We start from the raw sequence: 18,568 nt of genomic DNA on the forward strand, positions 1-18,568 counted from the left end.
TGTAACAACCTAAAAGGTGTTCAAAAATGTTTAAGTATCACTCGAACTTTAAAAACGACCTAATAATGCTTTAGTGTTACTTCATACTCATAATCTACCAAAAAGTTCAAAAAATGTAGAAAAAGCACTCCAAAATCCAAAATGGCAACCAAGTGTGTAAGTGCAACAAACTTAGTCTCAACTTTAAATTAGTGCGAGTTGGGAAATGTATTAACTCAAGCATGATGTACAAACTTGAAACGACTTAAATATTTATTCACCATCACATAAAAACAGTAATTAAATATAGATAACATGTGTAAATAAAGGGAGAATCACCTTTCTAGCAGTAGCTTTAGAGTAAGACCAAACACCAATCCCCTACTTGTAAATCTGCTCGATTGTCTACTTTGTTTCTACACGTCGTCATTTCACCGTCTCAGGCCATCCATTGAATTGGCACCCAGCCTTGGCATACAAGAGTATGTCTCAGCCTGTTAACAAATACCACTAAAACTAAGCAAGACTAAGAAAAAGTTTTCAAAAAATTACTAACTTTTAGGTCTTCATGTGACCTTTAAGTTCTTCTGTCTTCTCCTTCAACTCTTTGACAGATTGCTGAAATTATGTGTTTCTGCAATGTTACCAGAACATGAAAGATTCATTACGAAACTAATTACCATGAATACAAGCCATGAAGAAATACAAAGAAGCCTCTTCATTAAGCTGAAAATGAGTAGACAGAGACAAAAGATAATACAAAGAAGCCCTAGGATCAGCTAGTGCACTTGGACATCTCATCTAGGTTGACACCCACTTAGCATTCCTCACCATATCGAGACTTAAACCAAAAGACTAAACCAACGACAGGTTAGAATAGATCATACAAACTGCCCAATAACTATACAACATAGATTTAAGACACTAGAAATCCAAAAGAAATAAAATAAGAGTACAGTAGTGGACTAGAATTAAAAATGAAAGTCGGCCAATTATGACTTATATCTTGTATGGAGAAATCTTTGAAGTCTTTTGAAAGAGAGCATCAAGTAGAAGCATTGATTCTAGCCATTTCGACTCGAGTTGTCCAAGAGGAAGCTTTATTTGAAATGTTAGTTGATTTTGTTCAAACCAAATTTCTGGTAAAATGGCCTTTACTGTGCATTTAACCAAATCAATCTTGGTTTCTTCTTGAGAATGGGACATGAAATAAGCTGGACCACGTTCTCCTAATCTATAGTCGAAAACCCAATTCAAATGAAGATAGCCAAGTAAGCCAAACCAACACTTCTTTGCATGTAAGCAGGAGAAGAAAATATGATGTAAATCTTCTAAAGCATGCAAACACAAGGGACAAACATGAGGAGATAAACTGAGAAAGGGAGGTTTCATTTGCAAAACTTCTGCACAGTTCATAGTCCATTTTGCATTCTCCAAAGTGTGATATTCACTCTTCTAGGGCTTTTTGTCTTCCAAATTGTCGAGTACTTTGTTTTCAAGACTGTGTTAGAACCTGTTTTCTGTAAATGTTTGGCTGATTAATAAATTAGTAGAACACACTATTTGGTGTTCTATCATTTTGGTATCGTAGAAATCGAATCTGTGAAGTTCTATATCATGGCTCAAAAGCGAATTGAGGAAAAGTTGGAAATGGTAGATCAAGAAATATCCGGCATTCGAGCAGAATTACATGATCTGCCAACAATCAAGGAAAACATGTCATCTTTGGCGAAGAGTATTGAGAGGTTAGGAGTACAGGCTGAGAAGCAACAGCAACCAGAAACACTGTTGAAATATATTGAAGGAATGATCAAAGAGAAGACAACGATGGAAGAAGTACTAGAAGGATCATCAAGTAAAGTTGACAGCATGGTTGATGTCAGTGATTGGACGATGATGGAGGAAAATCTGAGGAAAAACATACCAAGTTGGAGGGTGAAGATTCTGCGGGCGACCGAAGCAAATTTAAAAAAATTGAAATGCCAGTTTTTGTGGGAAATGATCCTGATTCTTGGTTGTTTAGGGCTGAGAGATACTTTCAGATACACAAACTGAGTGAGTCAGAGAAAATGACTGTGTCCATTATTAGTTTTGATGGAGCAGCTTTGGATTGGTATAAATCTCATGAAGATCGTGAACCGTTTGTTAATTGGGACGATTTAAAGAAGAGACTTATTGTTTGATTTCGATCGAGTCGTGAGGGATCAATTCTGGGAAGATTTTTAAAGATCAAGCAAGAAATTACAGTGGAAGAATATCGGAATTTATTTGACAAATCAGTAGCACCATTGCCTTTTCTACAAAAGGCTGTCTTAGAAGAAACATTTATGAATGGTTTGAAACCATGGATTAAGGCAGGCATGGAATGTTGGGAACCTATGGGGCTTGCTCAAATGATGAAGTTGGCCCAAAAGATTGAGAACCGAGAAGTGATAAGGGGAGAATCAAGTTTCAAACGTGCAGCGGATGGAAAATTCCAGGTTTCTGCTTCTTTTAAACCTCAAATTCCTGTGATTTCTAATGATAATAAGTCAGAAGGGATTGTTCCAATGCGGATGATTACACTTCGAGGAGTGGCTGGTGAACCTAATCGACGAGAAGGACCACTAAAACGACTTCCTGATGCTGAATTTCAGGCTAGACGTGAGAAAGGTCTCTGTTTTCGTTGTGAGGAATGATTTTTTGTGGGCCATAAGTGTAAAGTGAAAGATCATAAGGAACTTAGAGTTTTAGTTGTTGGGGCAAATGGGGAAGAACTAGAAGTAGTTGAAGAAGAGGATTCAGGAAACTTCTGATTATGGGGTTATTTTGGGGTCTGAATCAGCTGTAAAAGGGAAGGGAATTTGTAAACAAGTGGAACTGCTATTGGGTGAATGGAAGGTTGTGGATAATTTTCTGCCATTGGAATTGGGGGGGAGTGGATGTCATTCTTGGTATGCAATGGCTACATACATTAGGAGTAACCGAAGTAGATTGGTGAAAAATTACTTTGACATTCATACAAAATGGGAAGAAGGTTGTATTAAGGGGAGATCCGAGTCATACGAAGGCTAGGGTGAGTTTGAAGCACATGATGAAGACATGGACAGAACTTGATCAGGGATTTCTGATTGAGTGTGGATCTTTGGAAGGTGGAATGGCATTTGCAGCGATGTATGGGGTTGATGAAGTGCCTACCACTCATGAGTCTATTCCAGCCGTGTTAGCTAAGAATGAAGATGTTTTTGATTGGCCTGGAGAGTTGCCACCACAATGTACCATTGAACATCATATACATCTTAAGAAGGGGACTAATCCAGTCAATGTTCGGCCTTATAGATATGCATACCAGCAAAAGGAGGAGATGGAAAGATTGGTTGATGAAATGATGGCATTTGGCATAAAAACCTAGTACTAGTCCATATTCGAGCCCGGTCTTGTTGGTGAAAAAAAAATGGTAGTTGACGGTTTTGTGTAGATTACCGTGCGTTGAATAGTGTGACCGTTCCAGACAAGTTTCCTATTCCAGTAGTAGAGGAATTGTTTGATGAACTTAATGGGGCTAATATATTTTCGAAGATTGATCTCAAGGCGGGATATCATCAAATTAGAATGTGTAAAAAGGATGTGAAGAAAACAGCTTTTAGAACTCACGAGGGGCATTATGAGTTTCTTGTCATGCCTTTTGGGCTCACCAATGCACCATCAACGTTTGAATAGTATCTTTAAACCTTACCTACGCAGGTTTTCTTAGTCTTTTTTGATGATATATTAATTTACAGCAGAAGTTTGGATGAAAATCTTCAACATTTAGAATGGGTGTTAGAGGTGCTGCGAGAGAATAAATTATATGCTAATATGCAGCACAAGTGTGGGTTTGCCAAAATGAAAGTGGAGTATCTTGGCCATATAATTTCGGGCAAGGGTGTAGAGGTTGATCCCGAGAAAATTAGATCTATCAAAGAATGGCCCGTGCCCACTAATGTCCGTGAAGTTCGTGGATTTCTTGGGTTGACAGGATATTATCGAAGATTTGTAATGAATTATGGAAGTGTGGCTGCTCCTTTGACTCAACTATTGAGAAAGGAGCATATGAATGGACTGTTGCAGCTGCTGAAGCTTTTGAGAATTTAAAGATGGCTACGATGACTCTCCCAATCTTAGCACTGCCAGATTTTTCCTTACCATTTGAAATAGAGACCGATGCTTCTGGATACGGGGTAGGTGCTGTCTTAATTCAAAATCATCGGCCAATTGCTTATTTTAGCCAGACATTAGCTATGAGGGATCGTGCTAAACCAGTTTATGAACGGGAATTAATGGCTGTAGTTTTGGCTGTGCAACGCTGTAGACCTTATCTTTTGGCAGGAGGTTTGTAGTGAAAACTGATCAACGATCATTGAAACTTTTATTGGAACAAAGGGTTATCCAACCTCAACATCAGAGGTGGATTGCTAAGCTTCTTGGCTAATTTTGATGTCGTGTATAAACCGGGACTAGAAAACAAAGCAGCAGATGCCTTGTCTCGTGTCCCTCCTACTGCCCAACTTAATCAACTTACTGTTGAGATCAGTTAAATTGGCAGTCCCCAACACTGAAGTTGACCTAAATTAGTCCCAGAAATTAATGGGATGGATCTGAATGTCTTGTTCAATGATGAAGATATTCTCCCTATTAAAATTCCCCTGGATTTGCCTAAAGATTTAGTGTCTATAGTCGGCGATTGTGGAATCATTCTGGCTTAAATTAGTGTGCAACTGCCTTTTCCTCCTCCCAGTCATTATTAAGGTTGTCTCCTGGAACACTAAGGGTTTGAACGACTCCTCTAAACGTGCAGCACTTAAAAAATTCATCAACAATTGTAGTCATGATTCAAGAATCTAAGAAGGATACCTTGAACTCGGCTTTTATAAAATCATTGTGGAGTTCTAAGGATATTGGCTGGGATTATGTGGCTTCTGTTGGATCTTCTGGGGGAATTCTTACCATGTGGGACAGCAGTAAAATATCTGTAACAGAGGTCATTAAAAGACGCTTCTCTTTGTCAATCAAATGCCTCACTTTGTGCAAAAAGGTTTGTTGGATCACAAATGTCTATGGCCCTTGTGGTTGCAAAGAAAGGAAATTGGTTTGGCCCGAATTGTCTTCCTTAGCTGATTGTTCGGCCGTGGCCTGGTGCATAGGTGGGAATTTTAATATCACTCGTTGGGCCCAGGAAAGATTTTCTTTTGGCAGAAGTACTAGAGGAATGTCATTATTCAATAAGTTTATTGACATGGTTTCTCTCATGGAAATTCCATTGCAAAATGGAAGGTTCACTTGGTCTAGAGACGGTAGTTCTCCTTGAAGATCATTATTAGACACATTCTTCATAAATCAGATGTGGGATGTTTGTTTTGAAAATTCTCGGGTTTCTCGAAAAGCACGCATCTTCTCGGATCACTTTCCTTTATTCTTGGAGGCTGGTTCTTTTCTTTGGGGTCCCTCTCCTTTTCGGTTTTGTAACAGCTGGTTGGTGTCCAGTGATTCTAATCAGATTATTGTTGAAACAGTGAGCAACTCTAACTTCCAGGGATGGGCTGGTTTCATTCTTCATGAGCAGTTGAGATCAGTTAAATTGGCAGTAAAAGCTTGGAATATTGCTGCGCAAGCTAAGGTAAAAAAAAAACAGAGAAATCCTTGATGTCAAAATTAGAAAAATATGATTTTGTGGCTGAGTTGATTGGATTAAATCAAGAAGAGTTGAATTCTAGAGCTGCTTTGCAAGCGGAATTACTTAGTATTTATCAAAATGAAGAGCGTAATTTTATTCAGAAGAGTAAACTCAATTGGCTTTCTTTGGGTGATGAGAATACGGGCTTCTTCCACCGCTTTCTAAATGCGAATAAAAGAAGGAACCTCATAACTGAATTAAAAGATGATGATGGGGTTGTCTCGACTTCATTCCGCGACATTGAAAGGCTTGTGCTGGAATTTTTTGAGTCACTTTATACCAGAATTCCGGGGGACAGATTCATCCCTATTAACAGTAATTGGTCTTGTGTTTCCTCAATTCAGAATGAGGCTCTTGTTACCCAGTTTTCAGTGGAGGAGATCTTTAAGGCATTAAAGGCACTTGGCAACAATAAAGCTCCGGGCCCGGATGGCTTCACAGTGAAGTTCCTAATCACCCAATGGTCTATTTTCAAGGATATCTTCAAATCACTAATGTCTGATTTCCACAGAAATGGAAGATTAAATGCTTGCATCCAAGAAAACTTCATTTGTTTAGTGCAGAAAAAAGAGAATGTGACTCTAGTCAAGGATTTCCGTCCAATCAGCCTTACTACGTTAGCATACAAGGTCGTCGCAAAGGTTTTATCTGAACGTCTAAAACAAGTTATGGATGCAATTATAAGCCCCACTCAAAGCGCCTTTATTGAAGGTAGGCAAATTCTTGACCCAATATTAATTGCTAACGAGGCCGTGGAAGATTATAGGGCAAAACGGAAAAAAGGATGGATTTTAAAACTTGACTTGGAAAAAGCCTTTGATAGGGTGAATTGGAACTTTTTAGAAAAAAATTTATCTTTGAAAAAGTTTAGTTCCAAATGGATATCATGGATAATGGGCTGCCTAAAAAATCCAAAGTATTCAGTCTTCATCAATGGTAAGCCTAGAGGCCGGATAACAGCATCTAGAGGTATCCGCCAAGGGGACCCCCTCTCCCCCTTTTTATTCCTCCTAGTAAGTGAGGTTTTAGGAGAAATCATAAACAAGCTTCATATTAACAGCCAGTTTGAAGGTTTCCTTGTTGGCAAAGACTTGATCCACCTCCCTTTGCTTCAATTTGTCGATGATACTCTTCTCTTTTGTATGTATGATGTGAAGATGCTCCTTAAACTTTAAAACGTCATTAGATTATTCGAATGTTCGGGGCAGAAAGTAAACTGGGAAAAATCAGCCCTTAGCGGCGTTAATGTGGGAGAGGAAGAAATAAGGGGACGTGAGGTTGTGGTGCTGATCGATGGGGGAGCCACGCACAATTTTATTGCAGAAGAGGTAGTCAAAGAGCTAAAAATTTCAGTAGAAACCATGGATGCATATGGGGTTGTTATGGGAACCGGAGGCGTAGTCCAAGCAACCAGTGTGTGTAAGGATGTAAACCTGACAATCGCCAATTTATCAATCACTCACGATTTTCTCCCTCTACCACTCGGGAGTGCCGACGTTATATTAGGAGTTACTTGGTTGGAAATGTTAGGGAAAGTAGTTTTTTATTACAAGTTGTCGGAGATGGAATTCTCACTGGGTGAATGGGTGGTAATTCTTCAAGGGGATAGAAGTTTAGTAAGATCCCAAGTGTCACTGAAATCGATAATGAAAACCTTTGAGAAGGAAGATCAAGGCGTGTCAATCGAATTAAGTGCAGTTGTACAGTGGGGAGTGGGCGAAGCAAGGGAACACATAGCAGACTACTTGAGTAAACTACAACCAGAAATTCATAAAGTTCTTCAGTCCTTTAGCGTTGTGTTTGAACCAAGCAATCAATTACCCCACCAGGGGCTCGTGCAGTGAACGTGCGCCTGTATCGTTATCCCCAATTTTAGAAAGATGAGATAGAGAAACTAGTTAAGGAAATGCTGCTAGCCGGAATAATTCAGCCAAGCAAAAGTGCCTTTTCAGTGCTCCTTGTTAAGAAAAAGGATGGTAGCTGGCGATTTTGCGTTGATTACCGAGCACTGAATCTTGCCACTATACCAGATAAGTATCTGATTCCTGTTGTTGATGAACTGTTAGACAAATTATTTGGGGCAACCATATTCTCCAAAATTGATTTAAAGTTAGGTTATCAGCAAATTCGGGTGCGGGCAGCCGATGTTCACAAAACAGCGTTTCGAACCCACGAGGGGCCCTATGAATTCCTTGTGATGCTCTTTGGGTTGAAACGCTCCAGCAACATTCCAATCAATCATGAGTGATGTTCTTCGCCCATATTTACGCAAGTTTGTTTTGGTTTTCTTTGATGACATCTTAATTTACAGCAAGTCCTTGGACGAGCATTTGCACCAATTGGCAATGGTTTTGGAAACTCTAGTAGCTCATCAACTGGTAGCCAACTTTAAAAAATGCCAATTTGCGGTTGACAAAATTGAATACTTGGGCCATGTTATTTCTTCAGAGGGGGTGGCAGCGGATCCAACAAAAATAGAAGCGATGGTTAAATGGCCAGCCAAGAACGTGAAGGAGCTAGGTGGTTTTTTGGGGCTAACGGGGTATTATCGGAAATTCGTTGCAAACTACGGTTCTATTGTGCTGCCCCCTTGACACAACTGTTAAAAAAAGGTAACTTTAAGTGGAATGAGACGACCGAGAACGCATTTCAGCAGTTAAAAGTCAGCAATGATGTCTGTCCCGATGCTAGGTATTCCTGATTTTTCACAAAGTTTTGTGCTGGAAACTGATGCTTCGGGTGTGGGTATTGGGGCTGTCCTAATGCAAAATCAACGACCAGTGGCCTTTTTCAGTCAAGCTTTACCTATTACCCATAGGTTTAAGGCTGTTTATGAACGGGAGCTTATGGCAATAGTGCTGGCTGTTCAAAAATGGCGACCATATCTATTGGGTAAGCCTTTTGTGGTGCGTACAGATCAGAAAAGTTTGAAGTTTCTTCTTGAACAACGGGCTATCGGGGGAGAATATCAGAGATGGATCGCTAAACTATTGGGGTATGATTTTGTGATTGAGTACAAGAAAGGATTGGAAAACAAAGCGGCCGATGCCTTATAGAGATTACCACCGGTATTTGAATTGGGCCTCGTAAGTATTGTGGGCGGGCTAAACCCTTCGGTTTTCATCGATCAAGTGGCTGGAAATGAATCTCTTAACAATATTCGATTATCCTTGATAAATGGACAGCCAGCTCCAGATGGATATTTGCTACAAGGAGGAGGATTCACCTAATATTACTTTATTATTAGCTGAGTTCCATAACAGCCCGATAGGGGGACATCATGGTGCATTGAAAACATATCAAAGGCTAGCAAGGGAGGTCTATTGGCGAGGTATGAAAGCCCATATCCGCACCTATGTTGCTGAATGTTCCGTGTGTCAGCAAGCCAAATACTTGTCTTTAACTCCGGCTGGTTTCCTTCAAGCATTACCCATTCCGGACCGTGTGTGGGAAGATATTAGTATGGATTTTATTGAGGGCCTCCACAGTTAGTTACAGGGGGAGGTTAAAAGGGAGAGATGGAAGGAAAGATGGGGGTTGGTTAATCAGTTTCTGGAAGTGGAGGGGCTGTATTTTCTGGAGAGCAGAATTACAGAAGTTGTTCAGTTACTTTAATCTTAGAAAGTGTTTTCCATTATCCTAAACTACTTTTGATGTTTGAATGTTTTATTTTATACTTGGTTATTGTCTGTAATAGTACTTGTTTGTTCGGTGTTTTCAAGACTGGTTTGAGTATTGTATTCTGTAATAGTTTGGTTGCTTAATGAACAAATAAGAACCATTACTTGGTGTTCTATCAGCTTCTCAATCAAGCATACACATCTCAATAAGGTATTATACATGCAATCAAACAATCACAACATACATACCATTTACTCAAAACGACCTAAAACATGCTCAAAACGACCTAAAACGTGCTCAAAACGTGTCTAACTTTCACTGCAACTTTCAAAACGACCTAAAACAGCTTACGTGCAGGTTCGTAACTCATAACCTACGAAAAAAGTTCAAATATTGTGAAAAAAGCACTACAAGACCCAAAATGGCAACCAAGTGTGTAAGTGCAACAAACTTAGTTCAAACCAACCTAAAACGTGCTCAAAACGTGTCTAGGTATTACTTGAGTTTTCAAAACGACCTAGCAAATCCTAAGGGTAAGTTCGTAACTCATAATCTACCGAAAAGGTTGAAAAAAGCATTTCAAGACCAAAAATGACAACCATGTGTGTAAGTGCAACAAACTCAATCTAACCTAAAATGTATTCAAAACGTGTGTAAGTATCACTTGAATTTTCAAAACGACCCAGCAATGCTTAAGTGTAAGTTTGTAACTCACAACCTACCAAAATTTCAAAAAGTGTGAAAAAAGTACTTCAAGACCCAACATGTCAATCAAATGTGTTTAAAACTTACTGTCAAACCAACCTAAAACGAGTTCAAAACGTGTCTAAGTATCACTTGAACTTTCAAAACGACCTAAAAAAGCTTACGTGTAGGTTCGTAACTCATAACCTACGAAAAAAGTTCAAATAGAGTGAAAAAAGCACTACAAGACCCAAAATGGCAACCAAGTGTGTAAGTGCAACAAACTTAGTTCAAACCAACCTAAAACATGCTCAAAACGTGTCTAGGTATTACTTGAGTTTTCAAAACGATCTAGCAAATCCTAAGTGTAAGTTAGTAACTCATAATCTACCAAAAAGGTTGAAAAAAGCATTTCAAGACCAAAAATGACAACCAAGTGCAACAAACTCACTCTAACCTAAAATGTATTCAAAACGTGTGTAAGTATCACTTGAATTTTCAAAACGACCAAGCAATGCTTCAGTGTAAGTTTGTAACTCACAACCTACCAAAATTTCAAAAAGTATGAAAAAAGTTGTCAATCGAGGGTGGAGACGTATCTAGGGTGTTTTTCTATGAACACACCTAAACAATGGGTTAAATGGCTAGCTTGGGCTGAATTAAGCTATAATACAACAGTCCGTACAGCCACATTGATGACCCCCTTCGAGGCCCTCTATGGGCGACCACCCCCCTCTATATTACCATATGTGAAGGGCTCGAGCCGGGTGAATGATGAAGTAGACCATTTGATGAAAGAAAGAGATGAAATTTTGGGCGTTTTGAAGGCCAATTTACTGAAAGCACAGCAGCGAATGGTCAAATATGCTAATGCTAAAAGACGGGAGGTGCAGTTTGAGGTTCATGATTGGGTTTATGTGAAGTTACGCCCTTACCGACAGTCCTCTCTCAGCCGTTTTAAGCACTCCAAATTGGCCCCAAGATTCATTGGTTCATTTATGATCGTGGCACGAATTCGTTTCGTTGCATACCGTTTGGCCCTTCCCAAGGAATCGCTTATACACCCGGTCTTTCATGTTTCTGTTCTTCGCAAGGTCGTGGGTTCAAACAGGCCATTATTCCCAATTTCAAAAGATTTGGCTGCTGATTTGTCTATGCAAGTGTCTCCGGTAGAAGTATTGGGAGTTCGCAAAACAATAGAAAAGGAGGACAACTTAGAAGTTTTGATCCGTTCGAGTGAGGGGACACTTGAAAGTGCAACGTGGGAACAAGCTGCTCTTATTCAAGAAACAGTTTCCTGAATTCCACCTTGAGGACAAGGTGGCTATTTGGGGGGCGGGTAATGATAGACCTCCCATAGTAAAGGTGTATTCCCGTAGAGACAAGAATAGGAAGAAGAAAGAATGATTGAGAGTTAGTTGGTATTTTTCTATTTGTGTGGGCCCTTAGGAATGTGTTTGTTAGAGTGGGGCCAAGTATTTTGTTATTTCTCTAAGCAATTACTTAAGTTTCTTGAGTGGAAGGGTATGGGTATCTTGATTTTGGTATAGACTCTCATTAGAGAAGTGTGTAGAGATTGGGGAGCTCTCAAATCCTCCCCCACAGTTGATAAATAAAATTTTGGCTAAAGCCTTGACAAAAGCTAATGTAGAACATCCCCCTTCTTTATGTTTCTTGAGTTTTATCCTAGAGGAGGTGTTTGAATTACCATTTTTATAGTTTAGGATTAGTTATTTGAATTAACAATTTTGTATCTTGAGTTAGTTATAAGTAAACTAACTCAACCCCAAGTTAGTTTAACAACTCTTGTAATCTCCAGCCTATAAAAAGGCTTCTCATTTTCATTAATAAATGATAAAAAAAAGGCATTATACATAAAGATTTCCTAGCTTTGCAATTACAGCATCAAAAGCAATGTACAGTTCAGATGAGACTTTATTCCAGTATAGAGTAGCTCTGTAATTGCAGATCAAGAAAGTGAATGTAGCATGGAAATCCCAAATTCAACATTTGGAAGTTAGCAATTGACAATCTCATTAGTAGGCAGTGCACCCATAATAAAATGTAAGATTTTTAGAACCCTAAAAATTCAAGTAACTTGCAACTAGTCATTGTCATGACCATCAATACTACGATTAGTGGATCAGCACAAAATACAAAACAGTAAGACAGTAAATCTTTAAAAACCTTACTTCTGTTTTAACTTGCTCAAGAAGAATGTTGCAAAAAGTATATCAACAAGAGTTCCTTCAAACATGACCTACAGGAAGAAGGGTAAAACAACAACATCCTGTCAAAAATCATTTAATGTGATTGAGATCTTTTAGCATGACTGCTTGAGAACTTTTAGCACAACCGGGCAGCAACTTCAATAACAGAAAAACATGCATAATGTAGGAAGACAGCAGATTTCAAATTATGACATTGTATTTATGAATGTCAGGCGATACATTAATGTTCCAAAATTCAACCAAAGTATGGGGTGAAAGATATATAAGAATCTTCCACGATAAGGCCAAGACCAGGATATCCTTATCCAAAAAAAGAAAAAACTAATCAACCAAAGTAAATTCCATGTATGATTGGGAATTATGGCCATACCTTTGCCAAAAGAACTTCGAGGAAATGGAAAAACTGGAGATGTTGCTCATGTATCATTCCCGAACCAGGATTGGGGTAGAGCAAATGGTCAGCAATTTGCTGGATTACCAAGCAGAAAATAACTTATATTAGAAAAAATGAACAATACATACCCACATATTACTGAAATTTTATGAAATAGATTTCAAGCAACCAATTTTTATATTGAAATGTGATCTCACAACTATTTTTATTTTGAAAAGCGATTTCAAACAACTATGGCTGTCTCATCACGCTTCATGTTATCCAATAATACTACAGGATTAACAAAGCCATGCCATGCTAATAATAAGGAATGTCGTGATAACCTTAAATAAACCATACTGCACGTCAAAGGCTGCCCGTGTAATGTTCTCCATGACATCTTTAAAAATACCACCACCATCAATTCCTGCCTCCTCAACTCCAAATTCATTAACAAAAGACACACGTATCTGCATGCAGAAAAGTGAAGCAATTGACCCAACACAAACAAGAAAAAACTAATAAACAATTACAAGTAACTCTGCAACTATAGGATGCAGAAGAGGGAAGGGGTCGTTTTCACGAGGGCAAAGAAAAAGATAGAAAAAAGTAAGATAACAATTTCATTTTTCATAAATCATGGAAGTCTGAAATTACCGATCCTTGAAGATCAACTTCAGACAATGCACTCATCTGACTGAAAGCATCTTCCAATATATGATTTCGTCGAATTCTAAACCGGTTTCTGGCAAAAACAGCAAGAGATCCATTCCTTTGCCTAGCTGCTGCTAGTTGTGTCTGTGAAATGAGTTATAGAGAAAGTAACCATAAATAAAAAATATCTTACATATTTCTATAACTAACAGTCGTCCAAGAAATTCAATATTGTGGATAAGGAAACCAAAAAAATAACTTGCTTACAGTGAAAATCTTAACCCTGCTAGTAAACGGTACTAAAAAGGGAACTCGCTTGTGTATATCATTTGCTCTGGTATTTTCTATCACTGCCTACAAAGAAACAAGGCCAAGTAAATAATTAGAATTACGATCAGATAGCAGGTCGTTAGAACCAAAACATTCATTGAGAACAATTACCTGTGAAATGAAATAATCATTCATCGCGTCAGCATGGAAGTCACTGGGTGGTGTAAACTGCCGTCTATTGTTCCAGTCTTGCAACTACAACGAGACAATTTAATCTTAGTAGATCGACAAAATGATGCATGGATAAACAATCTTGGAACTTTGGACTCCCCTGGAAGGATCGATATCCTTGACTTTGGTTTGAAGCTTGCATGGATAAACCTTTTCATTCATTTTTCATTGATTATTCATCATTGTTCCTGAAAATCAAAGGAAATTCTCTCAATTTTATATATTACTAAAATTAGGATACATATAAGTCTTAACTAGTCTCATAGCACCCTCCATTCATCTTCCCCTACACTGGCTATGGTATCAAAATGCTCAATTAAGTAATACGTCTACTAACGAACTTGAAAACAAAACACATCACACTAAAAAACACAAACATCCCTTTAACCCAACAGAAGCAGCTCTTTTTACCCTTGCACTCACTATCACATTACTATCATGTTTGTCAACTGTCAAACTAACTCTTTTAAGTTATTTAGTGTGACACTACAAAGTTATGAACACCATAATCTTAATTAAAACCTTTTAATAAACAAATGCCAAGTTACTACTCAACAATGGCAAGGAATTCAAAAAACATGACAGCTATCCTAATTGGTTGAAAATGAGAAAAAGAAAGTTAGCCAGACAACCTGTTTGGACTACAAAGCCAGCAGATACGATTCCTCAAATTTGACCATTCACTCTCCATACTCCACAAGTCTTCAAGCACATGATGCTGCCTTCTTTCAGATGAGCAACATCATTCCGATCTTAACAGTCAGAAGAGCAAATCAAATCAATCCTAGCATATTCACAAATCACAACTAAAAAGTACAAACATTACAAAATAAAACATGCAGCGATATCAACAAGCATTCTGATAAATAATTAGCCAACTAATTGACATTACAAAATAAATAAAGAAAAAAATCATTGGAAAGATCACTGCTTAAATGAAATTTGAAATATCTCCCAATAGTTTTGATCGGTTACCCGAGTTGTGAGAGTGATCGGTTGATATTGCGTGCTTCCTTCAAGCGCTCCCCAGCTGCACCTGTTAGCTTCTGCCTCCGGAACCAGCTACTTAAACCATCTGCCAGTCTCTGCACAATAAAATGATTATGAGCCTAAATTTTACAAGTACCAGTCCGTTGAATATAGAAACGTGATACTCATGCTTTTCCATCCTAAACAACAGAACTATCTGCACTTCGATTTACAAATTCATTGCCTTTTTCCGACAGTGCTCACAACTGTTAGTTGTTACAGGTATACTTCTTTTATTTATTTATTTATTTTTACTAAATTCAGTAATACCATATTCCAGATATTAGCAACATTATTTTAGCATTACCTTGGATCGGGATTGCAGGTAAAAGCAGTATGTGATAGCGAACTCTCAGGAACGGTCGGGTTAGAAGAGGGAGGCCTAGGTGGAAGCGGGCTCTTCAGGATTTGGAATCGAAAACCGATCTGACGGTGGAGAATTTTCTTTGGAAGACTTGGGTTTCCGAGGGGTCTGCGCCCTTGATTTCGGCACCGTTAAGGCTAGAAGAAGAAGAAAGTGGTGGATCGACGAGATGGGTATGTCGCAAGATAGAGTTTCTTGGCTGCTTCACGTTAGAGAGGAAGAGCGAAATTTTGGAGGTATAGGAAGAGCGAAACGGAATTTGAGAGATAGGAAATCGCAGGGTTTGAGGAAGACGAAGAAGAGAAGGGGAGATGAGAGGCAGAGTAAACCGATGGAGAAGAAAAAGGGGAAAGAAATTTGAAATAAAAGAGACCGTTGAGGTTGAAGAAGAGGGAAAAGAAAATTGACCGTGGAGGAGAGTTATTTAATTTTTGGATTAAATATTTTGTATGAAAATTAAAAAAGAAAAAGTTAAAAGGCAAATATTTTCTACTTTTTTTTATTATTTATTCTATGAAAATTCAATAATAAAAAAGCATCTATATTTGCTTTTGGTATGGTTCACATTTTTATTTATTTGACAAAAATCTAACTAAATTATCATTCATTTTGACCTAATATTGCAAATATAAATTTATATTTTGCATCTTAACTACTCTTTGGCATTTATAATATCATTGTTCCACACCTCAATTTTTTTATTGTTGTCAAAAATAAACCTAATCCAAAATGAATTAGCAAATTAGGGAATAAATGTAATCATTGTTTTTGGGAGTTTGAGTTCGACCGTGATTATTGTTGAATAATTTTCACTTAGACATGCACATTTTGCTATTTTAGCAATTTAAATTTAAAATTTTCTTTTATCAAAAGTAAACCTCTTGTTTTAATGTTTTTCTGGTCATCCCTTTTAAATACAACTAATGACAAATGAATATAACAATTAAGAAATTCGTAGATATATAACAACATTTTAAACTAATTGCTGCAGTTATTTTAAATCACATATGTCATTCGCTTATAAGCCATAAGAGTCTATTAACGATATAAATCTATCACAAATATATTTTGCTACATTTACAATTTTTAAAAGATATTGTTATATACTTAATTATTATTCATAAAATTGCTAATCCATTATACTTACCCTAAGTTAAATGAATAATGTCAAAAGTAAGTTTACTACGAAGGTAATTTGTGTGACCCTTTTATCCTAACGTAGGAAGTTTGTTCCACTCCATACCATTATTGAACTAAGAAGATTAAGTGTGTATTAGTATGTTTAAACAAGTATAATTATAGCAAAATCTATGAGTGATATATTTATATTAGCAATACAATATGTGTTACATATGCAAATATTTTGTATCTAATCGTTGTATTTGCAATTAACTCCATTCAAATATACAAATATAAACATAACTCTTTAACCTGAGTTTAGCTAGGATCACAAACTACAAAAAGAAAGTATGGAACATATTTAATTTGTTTTTTTTTCTTTGAAGAAAATTTGGTGTGTAGCACATTATATATTTTTCTTTCCTTTAAAAAACAGTATTGATCTTATAATATACGGCCTTGCACAATGTATTCACCATAAAGATCATATAATTGTAGAGATGTATAGAAGGTCTGATAAACAACATAAACGAAAAGTTCTAATCCTTGAAATTGTAAACATTACCCATATCCTACAATAAAAGTCACATCAACTTGATATTTGTTGAAATTTAACAAAAATGAAAAGAAAGCAACGATAAACCAATGACGATGGAAGAAGATACAGTTTTCAAACACAACCAGCTATCCAAATTATTCATAATATGGTATTAGAAAATATATTGCAATTTGTAACCTCATAAGTTTATAAACAGAGTAAAAATTAAAGGAAATTTTTTTATCAAGCTTATATTAGGACTTTATACTACTTATATGTAATTCTTAAGTTTTCTTCTTTTAGCTATAAAAGACACAAATTAAGAAAAAAAATGACTTGATTGTCCATGTAAAGTTATGCCCCAACTTTTTTCTTCTAACTTAAGAAAAGGAACACCAACAAATATCTATCCCCATAAACTAAAAAGCATAGGAAAATGATAGTAAAAGTAAAATCAACTTTTTCTGTTATCTTTTTCCTTCATTCATTTACTTCTAATTGAAAATAAATCAAAAGTCTAAAACCGATCAAATTATTGAAAACGAAAAAACAAGAAACATAACAGTGTGGAGAGGTAGTTATTATCAAGTATTTGATTTTGTTTAATAGATTCCAGTTGTGACAACCACAACAATTGTATGCATGAAGTTCATCATTCAAACAGATTCTGACAACAAATTTCAACACATCTGCAAGGCGAAAGAAGATAGGAATTAGGATAACAAGGTAATTAGAACACTGAAATAAATTTTAAAAATAATTTTATTGCCGATTGCTACTATAAGCATAATTATCTGCTTGTATAGTTGTCTTGCATGATCTGACAAATACATTATGGTATTTGATATTCCATTCAGGTTGTATCTTGCATGTTACCAACAAAATCATGTGCTTAGTGATAAATTACTCTTAGACTGAGAAATACTCGAAAAAAAATCAAGAGTAACAACTCTTAGTTTCCCAGAAAAATTGAAACAAAATCATGACAAACCAACAACAAGAACTTCATAAACTTGTCTGATGAAAGCAACTCAAGAACGGTCTCAATGCAGATCATACATGAGTTCTTTGCTAAATATTTCCAAAGGCTAAAAAGAGTTAAGGAAAAAAAGAAAAACAATAATTACCTGTAATTTTCGTTGGTTCATGATCTTCTCTTGTCATTCCCTCACTTTAATCTCATAACTGAAAAGGAAAAGAGGAGGGAGGGGTGATTAAACTCATGCATGTACATAATGTCGAAACCAGCAAAATTACCACCCTATTAACTATGAAAGTCTGGTTGTGGTCGAAGTAGGGTGAAAGTCAGTGTAGATTAGAATAGATGTCACCGTGAAGCTCACTGTCGGTTGGGGGAGAACATAAAAATTGATTTTTTTCTTTTATAACAGGCTGACTGACCTACAGGCTGGGGTGAACTGGCTGGCAAGGAGGAAGTGACATGCTACCACTAGGTTGTGTTAGGTGTGAACAATGGACAATGGTGGCTAGAAGTGAGGGAAGGGCTTTGTCAAAGGGTCGTGCAGGGCTGAACTCCAACTGTCCAATATTAGTTTGTTCGGTTACTTTCTTTGTTTCACCCATATCAATGTCTGCAAAAATTCCCACAATATATAGAAATGGAAATAAAGATCCTTAAGTTCTTTGAGAAAAATCATAAATATAGCCACAAAATTTCTCCAATTATTTGTTACTTAAAAAAGTATAGAAATTGTCAACCAAGCTCAACTAACGCCTGTATGTATGTACTTAGAACCAAGAGGTCTCGGGTTTAAATCCCTCT

The 18,568-nt window shown here is 37.1% G+C and overlaps 1 protein-coding gene and 2 long non-coding RNA genes across 3 annotated transcripts; all 3 read right to left on the reverse strand.

The window, feature by feature from the left end:
- Nucleotides 1-11,893: 11,893 nt before the first annotated feature.
- LOC105435530 (E3 ubiquitin-protein ligase UPL6-like) lies at nucleotides 11,894-13,914 on the reverse strand. Its single transcript, XM_031881027.1, has 6 exons — nucleotides 13,676-13,914; nucleotides 13,502-13,588; nucleotides 13,238-13,378; nucleotides 12,925-13,050; nucleotides 12,578-12,676; nucleotides 11,894-12,236 (listed from the first exon to the last, which is right to left on the reverse strand). Exons 1-6 carry the CDS (start codon nucleotides 13,697-13,699, stop codon nucleotides 12,165-12,167), a joined length of 549 nt encoding a protein of 182 aa, XP_031736887.1. The 5' UTR covers nucleotides 13,700-13,914; the 3' UTR covers nucleotides 11,894-12,164.
- Nucleotides 13,915-14,428: 514 nt separating this feature from the next.
- LOC116402100 lies at nucleotides 14,429-15,229 on the reverse strand. The gene is made up of 3 exons (XR_004214510.1): nucleotides 15,072-15,229; nucleotides 14,711-14,820; nucleotides 14,429-14,487 (listed from the first exon to the last, which is right to left on the reverse strand). It is a non-coding gene; the product is annotated as an uncharacterized LOC116402100 (long non-coding RNA).
- A 1,976-nt stretch (nucleotides 15,230-17,205) lies between these two features.
- LOC116402102 lies at nucleotides 17,206-18,347 on the reverse strand. Its single transcript, XR_004214512.1, has 2 exons — nucleotides 17,913-18,347; nucleotides 17,206-17,474 (listed from the first exon to the last, which is right to left on the reverse strand). It is a non-coding gene; the product is annotated as an uncharacterized LOC116402102 (long non-coding RNA).
- Between the last annotated feature and the right edge of the window lie 221 nt (nucleotides 18,348-18,568).

Source organism: Cucumis sativus, chromosome 2, assembly GCF_000004075.3.
Source record: "Cucumis sativus cultivar 9930 chromosome 2, Cucumber_9930_V3, whole genome shotgun sequence".
Taxonomy (NCBI): domain Eukaryota; kingdom Viridiplantae; phylum Streptophyta; class Magnoliopsida; order Cucurbitales; family Cucurbitaceae; genus Cucumis; species Cucumis sativus.

Excerpts from the sequence above, each read along its gene's own strand:
- LOC105435530 (XM_031881027.1), bottom strand. The coding sequence starts at position 13,699 with ATGAATGATTATTTCATTTCACAG. Across the intron at positions 13,379-13,501 it reads GCAGGGTTAAGATTTTCACT|ACACAACTAGCAGCAGCTAG; the intron begins GTAAGCAAGTTA and ends CTCATTTCACAG. Across the intron at positions 12,677-12,924 it reads TGCAGTATGGTTTATTTAAG|CAAATTGCTGACCATTTGCT; the intron begins GTTATCACGACA and ends TTGGTAATCCAG.